Here is a 21,143-nt window from a genome sequence, read left to right on the forward strand (position 1 = left end):
CAGGAGGGACTGGTACACTTCACAAGATAGATGGCATCATAAGGGAGGAAAAGTATGTGGATATATTGAAGCAACATCTCAAGACATCAGTTAGGAAATTAAAGCTTGGTCACAAATCGTTTTTCCAAATGGACAATGATCCCAAGCATACTTCCAAAGATGTTGCAAAATGGCAACAAAGTCAAGGACAACAAAGTCAAGGTATTGGAGTGGCCCTCACAAAGCCCTGACCTCAATCCTATAGATAATTTGTGGGCAGAACTGAAAAAGCGTGTGTGAGCAAGGAGGCCTACAAACCTGACTCGGTTACACCAGCTCTGTCAGGAGGAATGGGCCAAAATTCACCCAACTTATTGTGGGAAGCTTGTGGAAGGCTACCTGAAACTTTTGACCCAAGTTAAACAATTTAAAGGCAATGCTACCAAATACTAATTGAGTGTATGTAAACTTCTGATCCACTGGGAATGTGATGAAAGAAATACACACTGAAATAAATCATTCTCTACTATTATTCTGACATTTCATGTTCTTAAAATAAAGTGGTGATCCTAACTGACCTAAGACGGGCAATTTTTACTAGGATTAAATGTCAGGAATTGTGGAAAATTGAGTATAAATGTATTTGGCTAAGGTGTATGTAAACTTCTGACTTCATCTGCAGGCTTGATACCCTTGTAGTCCTTAATCCCATTTACCAAGAATTTGAAGCAACCTATTAGTTCCCTAATAGTTGTGTCCATTGTTAGGTTGATGAGCCATGTTGCTGTCCAGGCTATGTCGTTAGCAATTAATGTCCACATCCTTATTTGTCTTCACAGTAGACTGATTGTATTCTGTCCAGCTCCCCTTGAGTTATTGAATTGTCAGCATAACACATTGTTTGCAAATAAAGGCACCACTAGTTATCCAGATGAATGCTATCATAACAGGGTTATCCGTATCTACTATTCATTTCGAGGGCTTTTCTCCTTTTGAGGGGATTAGAGAGAAATAGTAAAAGCATTGTTCTACTCCCCAGCTCATACCAGCTTTGTGTTTATCCATCTAATCTCACTGTGTGACAGTGTAAACACCTTTCCCCGCTCCATCCCAGAGTTCACATGCTAACTGCTGTGTTTGAAAGCATGTGAAAACAATAGGATTAAAGCTAGACAAACTTAAAAGCCTGTCATTGGGACAGCAAGCCAGAGGTGGTGATGGCTTGAATTAACTGGTCAAAAACTTCCTACAGGAAGCTGGAAAAATAGACCTAGGAAGTGGACTTAAATGTTTTGCGTTGTTCTGGACTTCCTGTTGCAGAGCCGCGGAGGAGGCGGACCAGGCCCAGTCGAAGAAAGGCCTGAAGAAACAGCAGAAGGAAGCGGAGAAAGCGGCGAAGAAAGCTGAGAAGCAGGCCAAGCTGGTCAGTGGGTTTTATCTGCCTCTCTGCCCCTCACAGCTGTTGACGTGACGTGCGGAGGGCACAATCGCGCAAGGGAGGGGGGTTCCATTGTTTATCAGTTATATTTGTCATAATATCAGTCCACTAGCTGTTTCCAATACAAGGCCCTTTATCAGGATTCATCAGGATGTCCCGTTGCATTAACTAACTGTTTTGCCTCTATTGTTTTCAGGCTGCTGACACACAAAGCACAGATGAAGATGTAAATATCCTGGAGGATCAATTCACTTTTTGAGTTTTCAGATGTTACTTATTGATTTACACCTTTTCTATATGGTGGAATGTTAAATGAATATTACATTTTATGCACCTCTGATGTTTCCTTTAATGCTATTGTATTTAAATGCTTAGCAGATTATTTGTTATTTGTGCAGGACTTTGCCAAGGATCGGTACGGTGTCCCCCAGATGGTCCAGTCCCAGCAGAAACTGGGTCAGTACAGTCAGCAACTTCCTCCTCCTCTTTGTTCTTCAAAACAAACATATTATATACAGAGGATATCTCCATTTCAACAACCATGTTTACTACTACTTGTTAAGTAATATAGACAACTTGATTATATCTGAGTGACTCAGGGACATGGCGTCAGTAGTGGCAGTAGTAGAGACGGCCTAGATATCAAAGATGATTGTGGTGACTAATAGCCTGCCATTGCTCCCAGATAAACGTGAAAGAAACTGGGTCGTCCACCTGTCTGCCTGCTCTTTCAGCTCCAATGGCAGAGAACAAAGTTTGTTTCTCACCTGCATGCCTATCCTCGGGGATGAGGAACGATAGAGACAGCCAGCCTGCCTTTCATGTGGGTGGAATCAGGTTCAGCCAAATGGGCGGCTCACAGCCGTCGGGGCGCATGAGGCCGCTCTCTGTCTCAACTAGCTGATCATAATAACGTTAAGCATGCCTCAGATTGACACGGCAAAGCCGAGTCCATTTGTCATAAGGCACAGAGAATGGGGCGACTTCTATGCAGTGTTTCATATTTATGACTTTTGTTCTCGTAATATGAGTGTGTGTGGGGGGAAGGGGGTATATGGTCTTTTAAGTTGTATTGAAAGGTGCTCTTTTCTGCCCTGTGAGCCAGACAGGGTGTTGGTGCGTGTCCAGAAGCTGACACCTGAGAAGGCTGACCAGCTGATCTGGGTGCGTGCCAGGGTTCACACCAGCAGAGCTAAAGGTGAGATTCTCCATCTTTGTCCAGCTTCATAACACACTTCCTCAGGCCACAGCCATGTTTCTTATCAGTGGTGGGAAAAGTACCCATTTCTCATACTTAATTAAAAGTATAGATGCCTTAATAGAAAGCTACTCGAAGTAAAAGTCAGCCAGTAAAATACTACTTGAGTAAAAGTCTAAAAGTATTTGGTTTTAAATATACTAAAGTATCAAAAGTAAATGTAATTGCTAAAATGTACCCAAGTAAAAATATATATCATTTAAAATTCCTTATATTAAGCAAAGCAGACCGCATCATTTTCTTGTTTTTAAAATGTACGGATAGCCAGGGGCACACTCCAACACTCAGACATTATTTATAAAAGATGCATTTGTGTGTTTGAGTCCGCCATCCCAGAGGCAGTAGGGATGACCAAGTGTTATCTTGATAAGTGTGTGAATTTGACCATTTCCTGTCCTGCTATGCATTCAAAATGTAACAAGTGCTTTTGGTTGTCAGGGAAAATGTATGGATTAAAAACTACAATATTTTCTTTAAGAATGTAGTGAAGTAAAAATTAAAGTTGTCAATAATATAAGTAAAGTACACATACTAAAAAAAGTACTTTAAAGTACTTTAAAGTATTTTTACTTAAGTACCTTACACCACTGCTTCTAATCTAAATGGCTCTGTAACTGAACCTTAGGGTTTACCAAACAGATCACCAACTGTCCTTGGGCCAAATATCAGGGTCTAAAATGAACTATTTGGTTCACCAGTCACTGTAGCAGGTAGATCAAAAATCTTCCAGTCACTCAGATCTTTAACCAATTTTTTTATTTATTTGCCATAATTACATTCAAAAAACACAAAACAACAGATGACCATGCTTTCTATTGTTTCTGAAACAAGAAATTTATTCGTAAGAAGTAATGTGGTATATTGCTCAATTTAATTTCAGTTTTTGTTACTGGAGTCTTTTAACCAAAAAGTTCAGCTGCCCCTTTAAGGGTGTGCAGTTACTGTGGTTGAGATTTGAGTTCTGACTAGGGCGTCTCTTCGCTATCAGTTGAAGCAGCAGACTCAAACTAACGTTGAAAAACAACCACGCTTGTGAACAAACAATGTACATTTTCAATGCGTTGGGCCAGTAATCGATAGGTCACTCGTTCGAATCCCCGAGCCGACTAGGTGAAAAATCTGTCGATGTGCCCTTGAGCAAGACATTTTAACCCTAATTGCTCCTGTAAGTCGCTCTGGATAAGAGCATCTGCTAAATTAGTTAAATGTAAATAGCCAAGAAACACGAGGACAAAGTTTAACTTTGTAAACTTTCAAGTAAATTAGACCAACTTTTATGCCTGTGTGCAGCGCCACCAAAAATGAATCTATCAGCATTTCACTCAGTGCGCACAGCTTTCCTGCCAAGCGGTGTTACTTTGCGAGGTGGGTTATAGGATTCCTATTTCTTTGTGTGATTAGCAGCTATGAAACAGAACAGCAGAAAAACTTTGAGAACGGCTACTGCAGCTTTTTTCTAACCCTGACTTCCACATACTTGACTTTTGACAATTGTTATTCTCAAATGTAACGTTCACACTGTGGAGCCCTGCAAGTTGACCACCCTACCAACGTGGCTGGTGAAATAGACATTATTTTCAGTCAACTCTCCTCAGGTTGGCAAATGTGGTCAACAGCTACTAGAAATGTACACAATTTAGGAAAATAACTGCATGGTACCAGAATGGAGTTTTTCACCTTATTTGCAACCCGGGTGGTGACGGACCTAGGGGATGGGGGTCGCAGAGTGCAAAGTTTTATATAACTCGCAGAGTTACCGGTCATGTCAGGAAATCAGTCATTTGAAATAAATTCATTAGGCCCTAATGGATTTCCCATGACTGGGAATACAGATTTGCATCTGTTGGTCACAGATACCTTAAAAAAAAAAAAAGGTAGAGGTGTGGATCAGAAAAACCAGTCAGTATCTGGTGTGATCACCCTTGGCCTCATGCTGCGCGACACATCTCCTTCGCATAGAGTTGATCAGGCTGTGCACTATTATGCTGAAACATGAGGTGATGGCGGCGGATGAATGGCACGACAATGGTCCTCAGGATCTCATCACAGTATCTTTGTGCATTCAAATTGCCATCGATAAAATGCAATTCTGTTCATTGTCCGTAGCTTATGCCTGCCATACCATAACCCCAGCACTACCATGGGACTCTGTTCACAACGTTGACATCCGCAAACAGCTCGCCCACACAATGCCATACACGCTGTCTGCCATCTGCCCCGTACAGTTGAAACCGGGATTCATCCATGAAAAGCACACTTCTGCAGCATGCCAGTGGCCATCGAAGGTGAACATCTTCCCACTGAAGTCGGTTACAACGCCAAACTGCTGTCAGGTCAAGACCCTGGTGAGGACGACAAGTGCGCAGTAGAGCTTCACTGAGACTGTTTGTGCAGACATTCTCCAGTTGTTTAAACCCACAGTTTCATCAAATGTCCGGATGGCTGGTCTCAGACGAACCGCAGGTGTAGAAGCCGGATGTGGAGGTCCTGGGCTGGTGTGGTACTCGTGGTCTGCTGTTGTGAGGCCAGTTGGACATACTGCCAAATTCTCTAAAATGACGTTGGAGGTGGTTATATTATGGTAGAGAAATAAACATTAAATTATCTGGCAACAGCTCTGGTGGACATTCCTACAATCAGCATGCATATTACACCGCCCTTTAAAACTTGAGACATCTGTGGCGTGTTTTGTGACAAGACTGCACATTTTAGAGCTGCCTTTTATTGCCCCCAGCATAAGGTGCACCTGTGTAATGAATGATCATGCTGTTTAATCAGCTTCTTGATATGTCACACCTGTCAGGTGGATGTATTATCTTGGCAGAGGAGAAAAGCTCACTAACAGGGATGTAAACAAATTTGTGCAAAACATTTTAGAGAAATAAGCTTTTTGTGCATATGGAACACTTCTGGTATCTTTTATTTCAGCTCATGAAACTTGGGATCAACACTTTACATGTTATGTTTATATTTTTGTTCAGTACAGATTCCTCTGTAGGTATTACACAGGCACATGCAAGTTCCTTTTTGAAAAGTTTGAAAGCTCAGACCAAAGCTCAGTTATTTAAATGGCACCACAAACTTGGATTAAATGTAGTCATTTTCCGAGGTTGTCTGAGTTTGAGGCTATAATACAATGAACTCAGTGAGCCTTGCCTTAGTCGGATCCCATCCAGAATGATTCGAAACATCGAGCACGTACACATCTGTGCTAACAATATGCTAATCAATAAACCATCATATTGTGATGATCTCGTGGTGGCTTCCTTCCAGGAAAACCCCTCCGTTCATTCATTCAACTCTACAGTGAAGGATGTCCTTGAGAGCAGAATAACATCCTGATTTACACTGGGATGAAGTGAATGTTTTTTTTGTAATCGGCCCTCCTCCAGTCAATGAACAGAGGAAACCACATCAAAGCACTTGGGTGGTCTCTGATGTTGGCATGATAGTTTACCTTGGTCTCAAGGTGTGTGGTTTGGGAATTGGCTCTCGACACCCACCCCCCCCTTACACTTTCTTTAAAGGGTCGTCCGTTCACTGCTCTCTGACCGTTACCTGGAAATGCATTGAAAATGTTTGTTTTTTATGGGCGAGAGGTGGTATCTAAAGCAGGTATGACCTCTGCCATGTTGGCCTGAGATAGTGACCTGGCATTGTATTGAACCATGGCTCCTTTTTTGACACGTGCATTAGGAGTTGCTAGACCCAATTAGAGGTTGATGTCTATTGTGTTGTTGTGGTCATTATAGGGAAGCAGTGCTTCTTGGTCCTGCGTCAGCAGCAGTTTAACGTGCAGGCCCTAGTCGCCGTGGGGGAGCGTGCCAGCAAGCAGATGGTGAAGTTTGCTGCCAAGTGAGTACAAGACTGCATTTCCTGGTGGCCCCCGACAAACAATGGTGGGAAAAGCTGGATCCTAATGGGCTCCCGATTCATTTTCACACATTCTGAAAGAATTGTTAATTTTTCCATTCCCGACAAAAGGGTCCACTTTTTCAGATGGGATACAGTACAGAAATGTTTAATGGAGCCGTTCCTGCCCAGATAAGAGTAGATACAATATATACAGTACATCAAAGTTGAAGAGGTAGTTAAGAGCCTGAGCATCATTAGTCATTCTGGGGTCAGAGTCAAATTAGTCCATTGCTGGAGCTTTTTATGAAAAGCATAACAATAAGAGGATACTGTACTTTTCCATACCAAGCATGTGATATGTTCTCATCTCTTTCAGTTGACTTGATTGCACCTGACAGTAATGAATGACTCTAACACTCGTTACAAACTATGAAGTGTAAACGGGAGGACCAGATAGGTCAAACGCCACTTGTTTTGTGATCAGTAAATCAGTCCAATACGCTTGGAATGTGGAGACAAACGTCAAAACATTAACTTTACTGGAGACACCTTGGAGACAGTGTCGCATTGGCTAGCAAAGAGATTTGTGGTGGCTAATTAACGGTAAATAAGTGAATTGTTTAAAGTTAGACCCACGTTTAGCCAGCAAAAATGATTAACAATTAACAATCACTCCTACACTCTTATTCTAGCTACAATAGCGCTGCTTTGCCAATAACATGTCTCCAAAAATGGCAGTGTCTCCAGTTGTTTACATGTAGCGATTGTGACGCACCTTCCATGCGTATTTGGGGCGGCAGGTAGCCTAGTGGTTAGAGCGTTGGACTAGTAACCGAAAGGTTGCAGGATTGTATCCCCTAGCTGACAAGGTAAAAATCTGTCGTTCTGCCCCTGAACAAGGCAGTTAACCTTAACTGTTCCTAGGTCGTCATTGAAAATAAGAATTTGTTATTAACTGACTTGCCTAGATTAATAAAGGTAATAAAAATGAATTCCACTTAATGTCACGTTTGCCAGACCCCAGAAAAGCTCTTACCAGGTCACAGCCACTTGTTGGTTTCCTGCTGAACTAGGTCTATGTCAGGCTTAGACTGGTAGGGAAGGAAACTGACCACAAATAAAGACCACACAAGTTATTTAGGCCAAGGCTCAAGTCACACTGGTCCACCTCATTGACGGAAACTTCTGACCAGCCTTGTAAGTTGTATCAGAGTAGTTTGACCACTCTGTTTCCTCTCGACATTTTGTGTGTAATGATACAATCTGAAGGTTGCTTCAGAGCTGGCTCGTATTCATTAGTGCAGGCCGAAGCAAAACTCTTAGCAACCGAGAACAAAAACACGCGTTTCTTATTGGACAAATTCAGCAAGGCCCCTGTTTTGGCCCATTTGCTTTCGCTTGGTTCCTAGTGAATACGACCCTGGTTTTTACTTCTTTAAGGACATTAATGCTCTGGCTTGATCTTGTCTATCAGATTGTGTGTTTCATAGAAATCCTGTGGTGCGATTCCTCAAATGATTTGGTTCCTTTTTCCTTTGCTTGTGTAATGTCATGTGGTTTGATGTGGCAGTTGATTGTATTGCACTTATTGCATGCAACCACTTACCCCATGGATGGCTCCTTCCCAAATAGCACTTTGTTCCCTGCATAATGTACTACTTTTGACTGCTCTGATCAAAAGTAGTGCACTATATAGGGAATAGGGTGCCATTTGGGATACTACCCATTTGATCCATGACTAAGCATCAGTCACAAACCAGCTTCTATCAAAGCACACTCAGCTTCTATCAAAGCACACACTTGGCCCTAACAAGTTGTTCAAACCAAGCCTCTTAATGTTCTATGTTCCTTGAATTCTATGGACGCTTAGTAAGCTTTGCATTACAGGAGTCCTTTCATATTCATCAAGGTTGATTGAGGTTAGTGGTGACATACAGAGAAGAGCTTGCAACACCTGTCACATATAGTATTTAAACTTCCCCATACAGAGTTAAATTAGGGTTAGGGTATCCTCTGCGTCCCCGTCAACAATTTCCTCTACGTGTCTCGTTTTACTTTCTCTTACTAGAGCGCGTTAAACAATGCATTGAAAGGTTTCACATATCTTTATATTATATAGTCCGTTGTTCGCTAAGACTATAGTAAGTAGCCTTGTCTGAGCCAGAGCGGTCCATAGGATCTCCTTTTTCTGTATTGTGAAGGCAGCTTGATGTACAAGTACAGCCCGTGGACAAGACACTAGTCCGGTCAATCAAAAGCCTTACTTGTATGACTCATTAGTTGATGGGCAGTGTTTATTGTCCCCAGGCAGGCTGGTGGGATGTTTGAGGGAGGAGGTTATTAATGTGGGCTTTATTTGTCTAGCTGATCCTCGAAGTCGATGTCTGTGACTGAGGCAGCTGCAGAGGACTGACTGGGATCACCATTCACCACTGTCCTGTCTCTTGTTACTGCTTTTTAATGAGAAGAGGTGAAGGATTACACTGGGCTTGTTCCATCTGGCCCCATGCTATGTGACAATTGGTATTGATAGCTCATCATATTTCTATAAGGCTCTGTTGGATCTAGAACAGTGAGAAAGGACAGTGGTGGCCTGTTCCGGTGTTCTCTCAACATGACTTTCAGATAGTTGATTAACCTTTGTCTTATTGTTGTGTGGCCACTGGTGTTTTACTGTAGTTCATATTGGTGTCTCATTATGTTTATTTTACATTTTTTACACGTTCTCCCAATAGACTGATTCAATCAAAAGAATATAGGAAATATATCTGTCAATGTGGTCATATTGAAACCATCCAAACATTTTACCTCAGGAAGAGTAGTCAGTGTTATGATTTGTTTTATTTTTTGGGGGAAAAAATCTAAGTTTACCCCCCTCCCCCCACACACACAAACACAATTTTCTCAGCTTTTGAAACACTTCTGTGACTGTTTGAACTTCAATCAGGGTTTTGAATGGAAACTTTCAGTTCTCAGCTAGCCTCCCACTTGTTTGACTCCAATTGAACTGTGTAGACTTCTAAGCGCTGTGCTTCTCATCCCCCCCGCCTTTAGCATCAACAAGGAGAGCATCGTGGACGTGGAGGCTATGGTGAGGAAAGTGGAGCAGAAGATCGACAGCTGCACTCAGCAGGATGTGGAGCTGCACATTGAGAGGGTAGGGCTGTCTGATGCTCCGTCTGACCACACCCACAGTCCAACAGACTTACTGGGACAGCCATTGACTCTCATTATTAATCAGAAAAACTACTGGTTAAAAGATAACTGTCTGAGACTTGATTTGCTTTCTGATTTTGGAATTGTGGTACTTTCCTTTCCACTCAGCAGTTCAACTTGGAAAGTACCGTGAATGTAGAGGTACTCTAACTGTAAATCTATTTGAACCAACATCTCCCTTCTAAAAAAATATATAAAACTAAATCACCTTCCCCCCCCTGTCTCAGATTTTTGTGATCAGCCAGGCCGAGCCTCGTCTGCCCCTGCAGCTGGAGGATTGTGTGAGGCCGGATGGAGAGGGGGATGAGGTGAGGATGAGGGCCAGGGCTCCTGGGCCTCCCGCAGGCAGCCCTTTGTAGCTGATCAAATGTCAAACTCATTGCATTCAGAGATGATCCTCTCTTCTAATGCTGTTCCAGTTCAAACACAGACACTGGATGAAAAATGCATGACTTGGTCCCCACACTCAATGCCTGTGGCTGTTGTTTTGGAGTTGTGTTGGTCCTATACTGCCATGTTCTCGGTCGGTGTCTGTCTCAAGGGTCGCCTCTCTCTAGTGTGGTTCAGTTCAGAGACAGCTGAAGGGTGTCGGTGTTTATGCCATAAGCGAAACCCAGCTGCAGATGCGGCCCAGGTGTTGTCTGTCCGTCACTAAGTTACAGCACCTGCCGTTGGGGAGGAGACTCTGGGCTGGGCCTGTCTGTTCTGTCTGTCCGTTACAGCACCTGCCGTTGGGGAGGGCTGGCTCTGTGTCTCCCTTTCTGAGCAGGATGTGTGAACTGTGTTCAAAGGCTGTTTTAACCCCACGTGAGTTCCAGGAAGCCTGACAATCTTGGGCATCGTGTTCTAATATTTAGGAGCTTCTGTGCTCTTTTAATATTTTATATGAGTGGAATTGGTTGTATTCAAACAGTTCATTGGTGATTGCATTGTCTGTGTATCTGTTGGGGCGGTATGTAAATTGTAGTGGATCTAAGGTGTTGGGTAAGATCTAGGTAATATCGTCCCTAAATAGCCTCTCAAAGAACTTCATGATTACAGAAGTGAGTGCTACGGGGCAAAAGTAATTTAGTTCAGTTACCTACTCTTTTCTAGGGTACAGGGACGATGTCGGACATCTTAAAGCCAGTGGGGATAACAGACTGGGACAGTGAGAGATTGAATATGTCCGTAAACACTCCAGCCAGCTGGTCTACGCATGCTCTAAGGACGAGGCATGGGATGCCGTCTGGGCTGGCAGCCTTGCAAGGGTTAAATGTCTTATTCACGTCGGCCACGTAGATTGGGAGCACACAGTCCTCAAGAGTGGCAGGGGCCCACGTCGGTGGCTTTGTTGTTTTCCTTGAAATGGGTGAAGAACAGTACAGTGTACACGCTTTGTCTGCGTGGAGTATGGAGTCGTTAGGGCAACGGGCCTCCCGGCTCTGCTCGGAGAAGAGGGGGGAGGAGCAGACAGGCCGAGAACAGAGAGGAGAAAAAAACTCAAGGAAATCAAGCAGTGGCAGCTGTACAGATAACTCGTCCAATGGGCTTGGACTTCTCAAACACGGCAGAAAGTGAACACTATATAATGCCCCGTCACCTTATTTATTCAGCCACTTGCTTCAACTTAGAGGTCGTGTTAACGCAGAATTCTGTGTTTTTTTCCACACAGGAAAACAAAATATAAAACGCAGATCTAAAATGCTTCTTGTCATTTCTGCTCGGCATCAGACTCATTTTGGCCTTCAGTTGCACTTCTCCACTCAGATGAGAATTTACAAACGGGCTTTTGATCAGCAGACAGCGCTCTGACTGATGTGTAGCTACTTTTCTCTGTATATAGTGTGTGTATCCAGTGTATCCAACCTACTTTTCTCTGGTAAAATGAAAGATTAACTTTAAGCAAAACAATGGAAATGTATTGACAGTGACTAAGGAGCAGAGTAGGGTACTGGGCAGAGGCCGTCATGATATTTCTAATGTTTATCATATAAAGAATGTAGCATTGTGCCCTACATGCTTTATATGATAAACATTACAAATATGATGGCCATGCATGTGGCTGCCAGCCAAAAACTGTGGCTTACGGTAACAAACACCACAACCACGCTGATCCTCAACACGGGAGCCCCACAAGCCCCCTCCTATACTCCCTGTTCACCCATGACTGCGTGGCCACACACGTCTCCAGCCTCAATCATCAAGCTTGCTGACTACACAAGTGGTTGCGGTGATTACCAACAACGATGAGACAGCCTACAGGGAGGAGGTGAGTGCCTTGGTGGAGTGGTGCCAGGAAAATAATCTCTCCCTTCACGTCAACAAAACGGAAGGAGCTGATCGTGGACTACAGGAGTCAGCAGAGAGTGCACGTCCCATCCACATCGACTCGGACGCAGTAGAGAGGGTCACAAGCTTCAAGTTCCTCGTTGTTCACGTCACTGTGGACCTGAAATGGCCCCTTCACACAAGTGTGGTGAAGGCGCAACACCGCCTCTTCAACCTCAGGAGGCTGAACAAATTTGACTTGTTCCCTAAAACCCTAACCAACTCCTACAAATGCACCATTGAGAGCATCCTGTCGGGCTGCATAACTGCCCGGTACAGCAATTGCACCGTGTGCAACCGCAGGGCTCTCCAGAGGGTGGTGCGGTCTGCCCAGCGCACCATCATACGGCACACTGCCTGCCCTCCAGGACAACTTCTGCACCCGGTGTCACAGGAAGGTCAAGAAGATCATCAAGGACCTCAGCCACCCGAGTCATGGCCTGTTTACCCCACTACCATCTAGAAGGCGGCAACAGTACAGGTGCTTCAAAGCTGGGACCGAGAGACTGATTAACAGCTTCCATCCCCAGGCCATCAGACTTTTAAACAGCCACCACATGACGACCTCTGCCCAGTACCCTACTCTGCTCCTTAGTCCCTGTCAATAGCCGGCTACCACCGGGTACTCTATCCTGCACCTTAGAGACTGCTGCTCCATGACCATAGTCTTGAACACTGGTCACTTTAATAATGTTTACATACTATTTGTATATTTACTGCTGTACTACATTTTATTATAATATATTTATTTTTTATATTGTTCTATCCTGTTCTATTTTTAAACCTTATAGACCTGCTTTGTTTAAAAACAAACAGACATAGATATACACTGAGTGTACAAAACATTAAGAACACTTTTTCTTTCTAAGATGTAGACTGAACAGGTGAATCCAGGGTGCGCAACTCAGTATTTGGAAGGTGTTCCTAATGTTTGGTACACTCAGTGTACTGTAGGACACACAGAACATTTGATACATTTTGAATATCACACCGTAGGCACAGTTTTCACACTTAGCTTGTTCCGATGTTCTTCAGATGTGTTAAATACTTCAGTGTTTTGTAATGTGGTGAAATGATTGTTGTGTGTCTCCTCAGGACGGAAGAGCGACGGTCAACCAGGACACCAGACTGGACAACCGAGTCATTGATCTCAGAGTAAGTTCTACACTATTACTCATAAGCCAGTGTTACCTTCTTCGATGACAAATTAATTACACAAAAATGAAACATAATGAGTTTTATTGGGTTTTGAAGACATTGCATTTGTATCAACAGATATTGTAACGATGAGATGCCATTTGTGACAGAATCACGGCATATGTCCCTTTTCGCAGGAAGGCACTGAGTTAGCCTGCTTGTAGAGTGCAGTATAGAACTGCAGGGATTCGGGAAGGAAAGGGTTGCTAGAGGTCTCATTGTTGTGCCCTGTTCTGAGGCGCCCACACTGATGTGGCAGCAGCAGGAAAACAGCTTTAGCGCTCGCCTCAGACTGGCTTTGTCACAACACCTGCTTCTACACAATGTCTCTTTGAGCTCATGGACTTGGGCCTGTTATCACAACCACACTTAAATGAACAGTAAACCCATAAAGCGGTTTTCACACAGACCCCAAACCCGGCTCAACAATCAAGGGTCAAAAGTAATGAAACGGCTCCTAACACACCAGGCTCGGGTTTTCTAAGTTGTTGTGAAAATGGAAGTATTAGTTCCCAGAATTTTCTTTGGAACTCCCTTTGAGAAATAGGTTTTTTTTTTGCTGAAAATAAATTGCTGCACTCTAATGAAAGACAATAGCAGTAAGTCACAATCTGAGTGGTGGTGGTGGCATGTGACCAAAACCACAAGCCATGGCCCGTTAGACACTTGTTTTGAGAGCTTGAATGTCAACGAGAGTGACGCACTGAGCTATTTTGCTCTCACTCTCTTTTATACCCTCCACCCTGGCGTGAGGATGTCGAAAGAGAAGTGATCTATGATGACACCAGAGCCCGCCCATCTGCTCACAGTAGAGGTGTTTTACACAGGAAATCCTTGAGTTATGTAAATACCTTTGATATGTCAGTTCCTACTCAGGCTATCATAGCAGTTGGTTGGCTCGCTGGGTATGGTATTTGTCTAGTGTTTTTTTCTAGGGTTCTTCAGAAGTGTTTTTATTCATCAGAGCAGTAGTTATTTTCTGACCTCTGTCAACTATACATATAATCCATGAGCTGGGGGAGGGGGGGGGTTCATGGACTAAAATATCAGTTGACCATTTCTAACAGGGCCCTGAACTAAAGTCTGACTGGCCCAGAGTCATTGTCTGACAATAGGATAGTCACACAGAAAACTCCCGTTCAGGACTTTGAGAAAGTCTAGAAGATAGAAATGTGAGCCTTTTTTCAATCAGGAGGTACATCAAAGTGCCTGACCCTGGCTTTATGTAGATGCATGAAGCCAGATAGAACTGGTTGAATAAATCCTTACTAATAACACCAGTCATATTAAGAAATGAGTCAACTTAGAACTAAGAAAGAACACACCTATTCACAATGCTGTTTGTAGCCCAACGGTCATAGGGTCGGGGGGGTTTTAACGGTTCCTCTGCTCTTTCCCAGATGTTCTGTGTAATACCCAGCTCATTGACGTGCCTCATCACGAGTTGTTTTGATGATTGGGTTATTTTCTATGCAACTAAGTTTACCTCTGTATACAACCAGATTGCTCAAAGCTGATTTTATATGCGACTATATGTTTGTATGTGAATCGAGAATTTCAGATGAACTTGTTTGCCAATGTTAGGTTTTAAAAAGAGAACAAAGCTTTATATCTCATGTTTATTTTCTAAAGGCTTACATTAGTGTGAAATGCACCCTACTCTAACTTGAATCAACGGCAAAAAGTCCAATTGAAAAAGTAAAATAAAAAAATAAAATTGAGTGTTCCATTTGGAAATAGGCCACGCCTTACTATTTCCACTCCCTTTAATGAAATGAAAGGTGTCGAGACTGTATGAGGCAAGATGTGACTCAAAGCAGTGTTATTGACTCATCTTTGGCATTGTGTAATACCTCTGTTGACTCTTGTTGTTTCTGCTTGTTGCTCCTCTGGTAGACAACAACCAGCCAGGCCATCTTCCGCCTACAGTCTGGAGTTTGCCAGCTCTTTAGAGACACCCTGACCAACAAGGGCTTTGTGGAGATCCAGACCCCCAAAATCATATCAGGTACCACCAACGTGCCCCTGTGTCTGACTGGACATGATTTGTCAATTAAAAGTTTAAAGGCGAACAATATTGGCCTTTAGATTCCTACTTGACTTGTATTAAGTACAGGTAGTAGGAAGACGAGGTACTTTTCCACTAGTCTCAAGGATACATGCTCTTTCATGTTCAGATGGGTTTGGGTAATGGAAGGTGGGGAGTAGAGTGTGAGCAGTGTAGAAATTCAAGCTCTAAAGGCCATTCATTCCTCTATTGCTGATAGGGTCTCTAGTTCACATACCCTTGAGATAATTCACAGTAGGATTACTGTCTACCAGTTACCTTGTGGAGCAGTGCCGGCTCGACTTTGTCTGGTCATTCGTGCTCTTATTGATGAGCTAAACTGCACCTCACAAGTGTGAGCACATAATGAGTGAGCGTGTGTCATATTTTGTAGCTATAGAAATAAGCTTTAAACCAACGTAAGACATAACAGTGTTGTTTACTGCTGTACATTCCACCACATCACAACATGTACTACCTCGTGTAGTGTACTGAGCCGGGGTGTAACAAGTGTTCCTTTCACTTCCTCAACTGTAGGAGCCAATGAAATAAGCCCAGCCTGGCATTGACACATTTAAAATTGCCGCCTTTTTAGGTGCAAGCAGCTGTGTATCAACAGTGTTTACTACTCAAAGAAAAAACATATTTTCCTCTGCCAACACCCATCACACGTACACTGTACAAAATGTACTCTGTGACCACCCTTCTGTAAAGGACAACACCTATCACAGGATATACTATGATGTGAATGTCAAATATGGCTCATACGTAAGTTAGAGACATGCTCCAGAAATGTGTCGCCTACTAAGTCTTTTTTATTTATTTTTACCTCCCGCTTTGGGTTGGATGTGTCAATGTTAGTGCTTTTTGAGGTTCATTCGGTTACAGTTAGATTCTACAAATAATAACCACGGGTTTCGGTTTCAATCTTCTTCTTTTTTTTACATTAAATACAAGTTTAAAAAATCTAAAATGAAAGGTAGTGCCCATTACTGCTTATTACTTATTAACCGTAATTTATTCACATTACTTTATTTTATTTGATGACTTTATTATTTCATTCCTAGTCATCATCTCATCTCTATAGAGCTGCTACCTATGCTGTCTGACAAAATCACAATTTTAGAAGTTCTTAAAAGTAAACAAGGCGTGCTTTTGTGACTGCTGAATACCAACTATCAATCACTTATATCAGGTATTTTCGGGTAGCGAAGCAACTGCTTTCTGTCCCTCTTGATTGCAAGTTTTCTCCCCCGTCTCCGTGTCTTCCTACACTGTTCTTATTATAGCTCAATACAGACCGCACAAGTAGGCAAACGCGCAATGGATTATGGTCATTGTTGTTACCACGTTTTCTGCCCTAAACTATGTAGAATTGGAAACTACAACTCCCTACTACATATCACAGTTTAGGCTTGATCTGATTTATCTCTACAGAAACTGCACATTGAGCTCACAGAAAGAAAAAAAACATAATGGTATTCAAATAATTGTACCGAAGTCGGTAAATGAGTTTAAAAAACAAAAAAAATAAACATTTTAGAGAGTGAGAGAGCAATGAAGTGGGGCACATATCTGCTGTAATACGCATTTTCCGGGGACCACTTTTGGACATGACTGCTACTTTTAGAACTACTAGCTAAAAGTACTGTAGAATCTCTTTTAATAGTTCATAATTGGAATCAAAATTGAATCAAATTGTATTTGTCACATGCTTCGTAAACAGCAGATGTAGATTAAGAGTGAAATGCTTACATTGTTAGGAAATTGAATTGTCACAAAGGTTAGTTAAAAAATATTATTTTGGGTTATGTGTTGCTTCTCTTCTGGGATAGTTTGACTCAAAGGTATCTTTCTCCTCTCTAGCTGCCAGTGAGGGTGGCGCGAACGTCTTCACTGTGTCCTACTTCAAAACCAGCGCCTACCTGGCCCAGTCTCCCCAGCTCTACAAGCAGATGTGTATCTGTGCTGACTTTGACAAGGTGTTCTGTGTGGGACCAGGTGAGTCAATATCTAGGGCAGAACCTGTGGTCTAGCTGTAATGCTTCCCGCCAGGCACATATACTTTACCCCCCCCCTGGAGACAAGGGTTCAATTATCGCGTCCCCCCTTACTTCTGTGTTCCTGCTGGACCCGTCTCTCCCCTTTTGTTTCAAGCCATCTGAATAAAGTGTCAAATATAAAAAGATATATATTGAAAAGACAACATCTCTAAGCCCTTCACCTAACCCCTTTTCACTCCCCAATGAACACTATCCAATAATGGGAATGAATGAAACTGTTGTGTTGAATACATCAGTCGCTAGTTATGTAGTCAACAAACAAACACTATTCAGGAAAAGTGACCTACACAATATTAAACCTGGGCGGATTACCACATATACACAGATTATTTCATGCATATGTAGATGGTGTTTTGACTGTGCACATGTTGAGCCATAGGAAACATTTATCTCACTGGCCTGTGCTTGGTTGTATAATGTCCCCAGTCTCTTGTCTGTGAGGTAGCTCAACAGGGACATCACCTGGCCAGATCCACACACAACCAGGGGAGTAATGACTTCTCCCCCCACTGCAGTCTCGTATGTCTGATCAGTGTGCCCTGGTCGAAATAGTGCACTATAAAGGGAGTAGGGTGCCATTTGAGACGCTGCCTCCGATGTCTAGTATACCTCTGGGGTGATGGATCTAATCCTCTTAGTGAAATACAATGGCGCTGATACTAACTGAAGATGTTCTCCGTTCCAGTGTTCAGAGCAGAAGACTCCAACACCCATCGTCATCTGACAGAGTTTGTAGGTCTGGATATTGAGTTGGCGTTCAACTACCACTACCACGAAGTGATCGAGTCCATCACCGACACCATGGTGCAGATCTTCAAAGGGCTCCGAGACAAGTAAGATGTTGATGCACTTCTAACCCATATTTGCAAGCAAAGTGAATGAGTACGGTTGAATCTTTAGAGGGCCCATTACAGGGCTATAACTGGAACACATGGATGACGCCCTATAGAAAGTACACCGCTGAAAGGGCACGGCATCTGTGCTGAGGTAGCAGGTGTCCGTCGAAAGACTCGACGATGTGTATGTTTGGCTCGCTTGTTTGTTTATGTGTGTGTATGTTGTCCAGGTTCCAGACTGAGATCCAGACGGTGGGGAAGCAGTACCCCAGTGAGCCCTTCAGGTTCCTGGAGCCCACTCTGAGGCTGGAGTACACGGAGGGCGTGGCCATGCTCCGGGAGGCCGGGGTGGACATGGGAGACGAGGAGGACCTCAGGTCTGTGGCGGGTCAACAGTTTGCAGCAGTGTTACGTTTACACATGTTGTTGATAACACCTTCAAGTAAAGTTCAAATAAAGACGGCTTTGTTTTTAAGTCGGGAACTGATGTTTTTCTTGTTTATCTTTTAATTGATCTAAAGTCAATTGTTTAACGTTTTTCACAGCACTCCAAATGAGAAGTTGCTCGGTCGTCTGGTGAAAGAAAAGGTATGTTATCATGCCATTGACTTCTCGGGGTGACAACAAATGTAGTTATATTACTCTGTATCTACAGGTAGCTGCCCAAATATTGGAAACACTTGAGTAAACAAGGGATACAAAGTGTATTGAAAGCAGATGCTTCCACACAGGTGTGGTTTCGGAGTTAATCATGTATAAAAATGCTGGGTAGGCCATTATTTTGGCTACCATGGCTATGCCCCCATAGGATAACAAATCACAGGGCACGAGTGGTCACTTAATGTTTTTGATGAGCATGAAAATGATGTAAAGCATATGCCCTGGCTGTCTCAGTCACCAGATCTCAACACAATTGAACACTTATGGGAGATTCTGGAGCGGCGCCTGAGACAGCATTTCCCACCACCAGCAAAACACCAAATTATGGAAATTATTTTGTAAGAATGGTGTTACATCCCTTCAATCGAGTTCCAGACACTTGTGGAATCCATGCTGGCTCGTGGTTTCCCTATGCCCTATTAAGACACGAAAGTTGGTGTTTCCTTTATTTTTGGCAGTTACCTGTAGGTACACATGCAGGTCATATCTAGCTGCAAAGCGGACTAACTCATCTCTGTTTCCTTTCTGTTAGTATGACACTGACTTCTATGTGCTGGACAAGTACCCCCTGGCTGTGAGGCCCTTCTACACCATGCCTGACCCCAATGACAAAGTATGCGCGTCACTAAACGCACACACGCACACAACACATGCTCATGACACCATTGTGGCATTCACTGAACTTGTTATACGACTGATGTTTCCTCCTCAGAAATACTCCAACTCCTACGACATGTTCATGAGAGGAGAGGAGATCCTCTCTGGCGCTCAGAGGATCCACGATGCCCAGCTGCTCACTGAGAGGGCCATTCACCACAACATTGGTAATTAGACAACTCTGCTTTGTTATTCAAAGCGGCAATATTTGTCACTCAATAAATCATGCTTCCTTCCCTCCTCTCAAGCGATTGCTAGAGAATAAGCATATTTTTACTATGTTACAAATACACTGGTGGCTGGTGCTGATATGTAAAGTGTTGATGCAGATCTGGAGAAGATCAAGTCCTACATCGACTCTTTCCGTTACGGAGCTCCCCCACACGGAGGTGGTGGCATTGGTAAGACATTAAATACTTATTCTAAACCCATACCCTCTCAATATGAAATCCAATGTAAATATATGCTAAATATACTCATGGTAAATATAGTCATTATGAAAAACATTGTAACGGTACTCTAAATATACTCATCGTTAGTGTACTGTGACGGTGACGGTGAGTTCTCTCCCTCAGGGCTGGAAAGAGTCTGCATGCTCTACCTGGGTCTTCACAATGTCCGCCAGGTCTCCATGTTCCCCCGTGACCCCAAACGCTTGACCCCCTGAACGGCCATCGCCACTGGAGACAGATGCAGGACATGGGGAATCTATATTCATCTCCAATACACCAGACAGAGTTGAGAAATTAGTGCCACTACACTGAAGTGCTACTGCGATTAACAAATAGAGAATCAAGCCAAGGTACTACGGTCAACAGTATTCAGTAATAGAAAATGACACATGAAGAAATAGATTGATAATATAAGGGAGAAAGAGTCTTAATACACAATACAGAAGTGGAATATGATTATGGGATGTGTTGGCTTAGGCTCACCTATGGATTACTTAACTTGTGTTGGATCTCTTAACATTTTTCTATGGGGTAGATCACCTTTGATACCAGTCTTTGTCACACTACAGAGGTATGACTAATAAATAATCATGGTCTGCTGACATTTGTTGTAATTGTTTGATGTATTTAAAGTAAAAAGTATTAAGAACTTCAAAAGCACATTTCACTTTCTTTCTGTTCTTTTATGGGAGAAACAACCCCTATCGTATTCAACACATTCTTTGCTATAGACAATGTGCTAAGGCGCTTGCTTTTCTCCACTGATTCATTCGGGCGTTTTTATCACTACAAGCCTGGTTACTTGAGAAACAATGTAGAAGTCTTTTGATTACCTGTGGGGATGGCTGATGTCATGTTTGAAACATATTTCAGGGTTCATTATACTTTTTATAATTGGTGGACATGATAAAGCTCTTTTTGTCAGGAAAAACACCATGGTGAAATGGCACCTGAAAGGAATAGTGTCTGAAATCAACTCAAGGGAAGAACTCATCAGTAGGCTCATAATTGGAAAAGTCCCTATACTGATAAGCTGTATATGAGAACATGCTTTCTTTCATTACATCCCCACTCTATTCCATCCTAAATCAGTTAGGTTGGTGATTGGGTTGTAATTAAGTCCCCATGGAATAATTGCTTTTTCACAGACCGAACTGCAGAAATACAGAGACCTT

The 21,143-nt window shown here is 42.9% G+C and overlaps 1 protein-coding gene across 2 annotated transcripts in view; it reads left to right on the forward strand.

Annotated features, from left to right (window-relative positions):
• LOC109870882 (aspartate--tRNA ligase, cytoplasmic) overlaps window positions 1–20,625 on the forward strand; it is a 29,921-nt gene extending 9,296 nt beyond the window's left edge. Inside the window, exons 2-18 of one of the 2 annotated variants that reach the window (XM_020461568.2) lie at window positions 1,300–1,402; window positions 1,614–1,643; window positions 1,816–1,873; window positions 2,523–2,615; window positions 6,428–6,530; window positions 9,585–9,687; window positions 9,974–10,054; window positions 13,152–13,211; window positions 15,150–15,261; window positions 17,167–17,301; window positions 18,049–18,196; window positions 18,430–18,576; window positions 18,745–18,787; window positions 19,392–19,472; window positions 19,572–19,683; window positions 19,846–19,917; window positions 20,092–20,625. In XM_020461568.2, coding sequence (XP_020317157.1) covers window positions 1,300–1,402; window positions 1,614–1,643; window positions 1,816–1,873; window positions 2,523–2,615; window positions 6,428–6,530; window positions 9,585–9,687; window positions 9,974–10,054; window positions 13,152–13,211; window positions 15,150–15,261; window positions 17,167–17,301; window positions 18,049–18,196; window positions 18,430–18,576; window positions 18,745–18,787; window positions 19,392–19,472; window positions 19,572–19,683; window positions 19,846–19,917; window positions 20,092–20,183 — 1,573 coding nt within the window. In that variant the 3' untranslated portion in view covers window positions 20,184–20,625. Of the gene's footprint in view, window positions 1–1,299; window positions 1,403–1,613; window positions 1,644–1,815; window positions 1,874–2,522; window positions 2,616–6,427; window positions 6,531–9,584; window positions 9,688–9,973; window positions 10,055–13,151; window positions 13,212–15,149; window positions 15,262–17,166; window positions 17,302–18,048; window positions 18,197–18,429; window positions 18,577–18,744; window positions 18,788–19,391; window positions 19,684–19,845; window positions 19,918–20,091 lie in introns of both variants that reach the window. The other variant, XM_031806028.1, reaches the window with a different exon arrangement.
• The last annotated feature ends 518 nt before the right edge of the window (window positions 20,626–21,143 follow it).

This window comes from Oncorhynchus kisutch, linkage group LG26 (assembly GCF_002021735.2).
Source record: "Oncorhynchus kisutch isolate 150728-3 linkage group LG26, Okis_V2, whole genome shotgun sequence".
Lineage (NCBI taxonomy): Eukaryota > Metazoa > Chordata > Actinopteri > Salmoniformes > Salmonidae > Oncorhynchus > Oncorhynchus kisutch.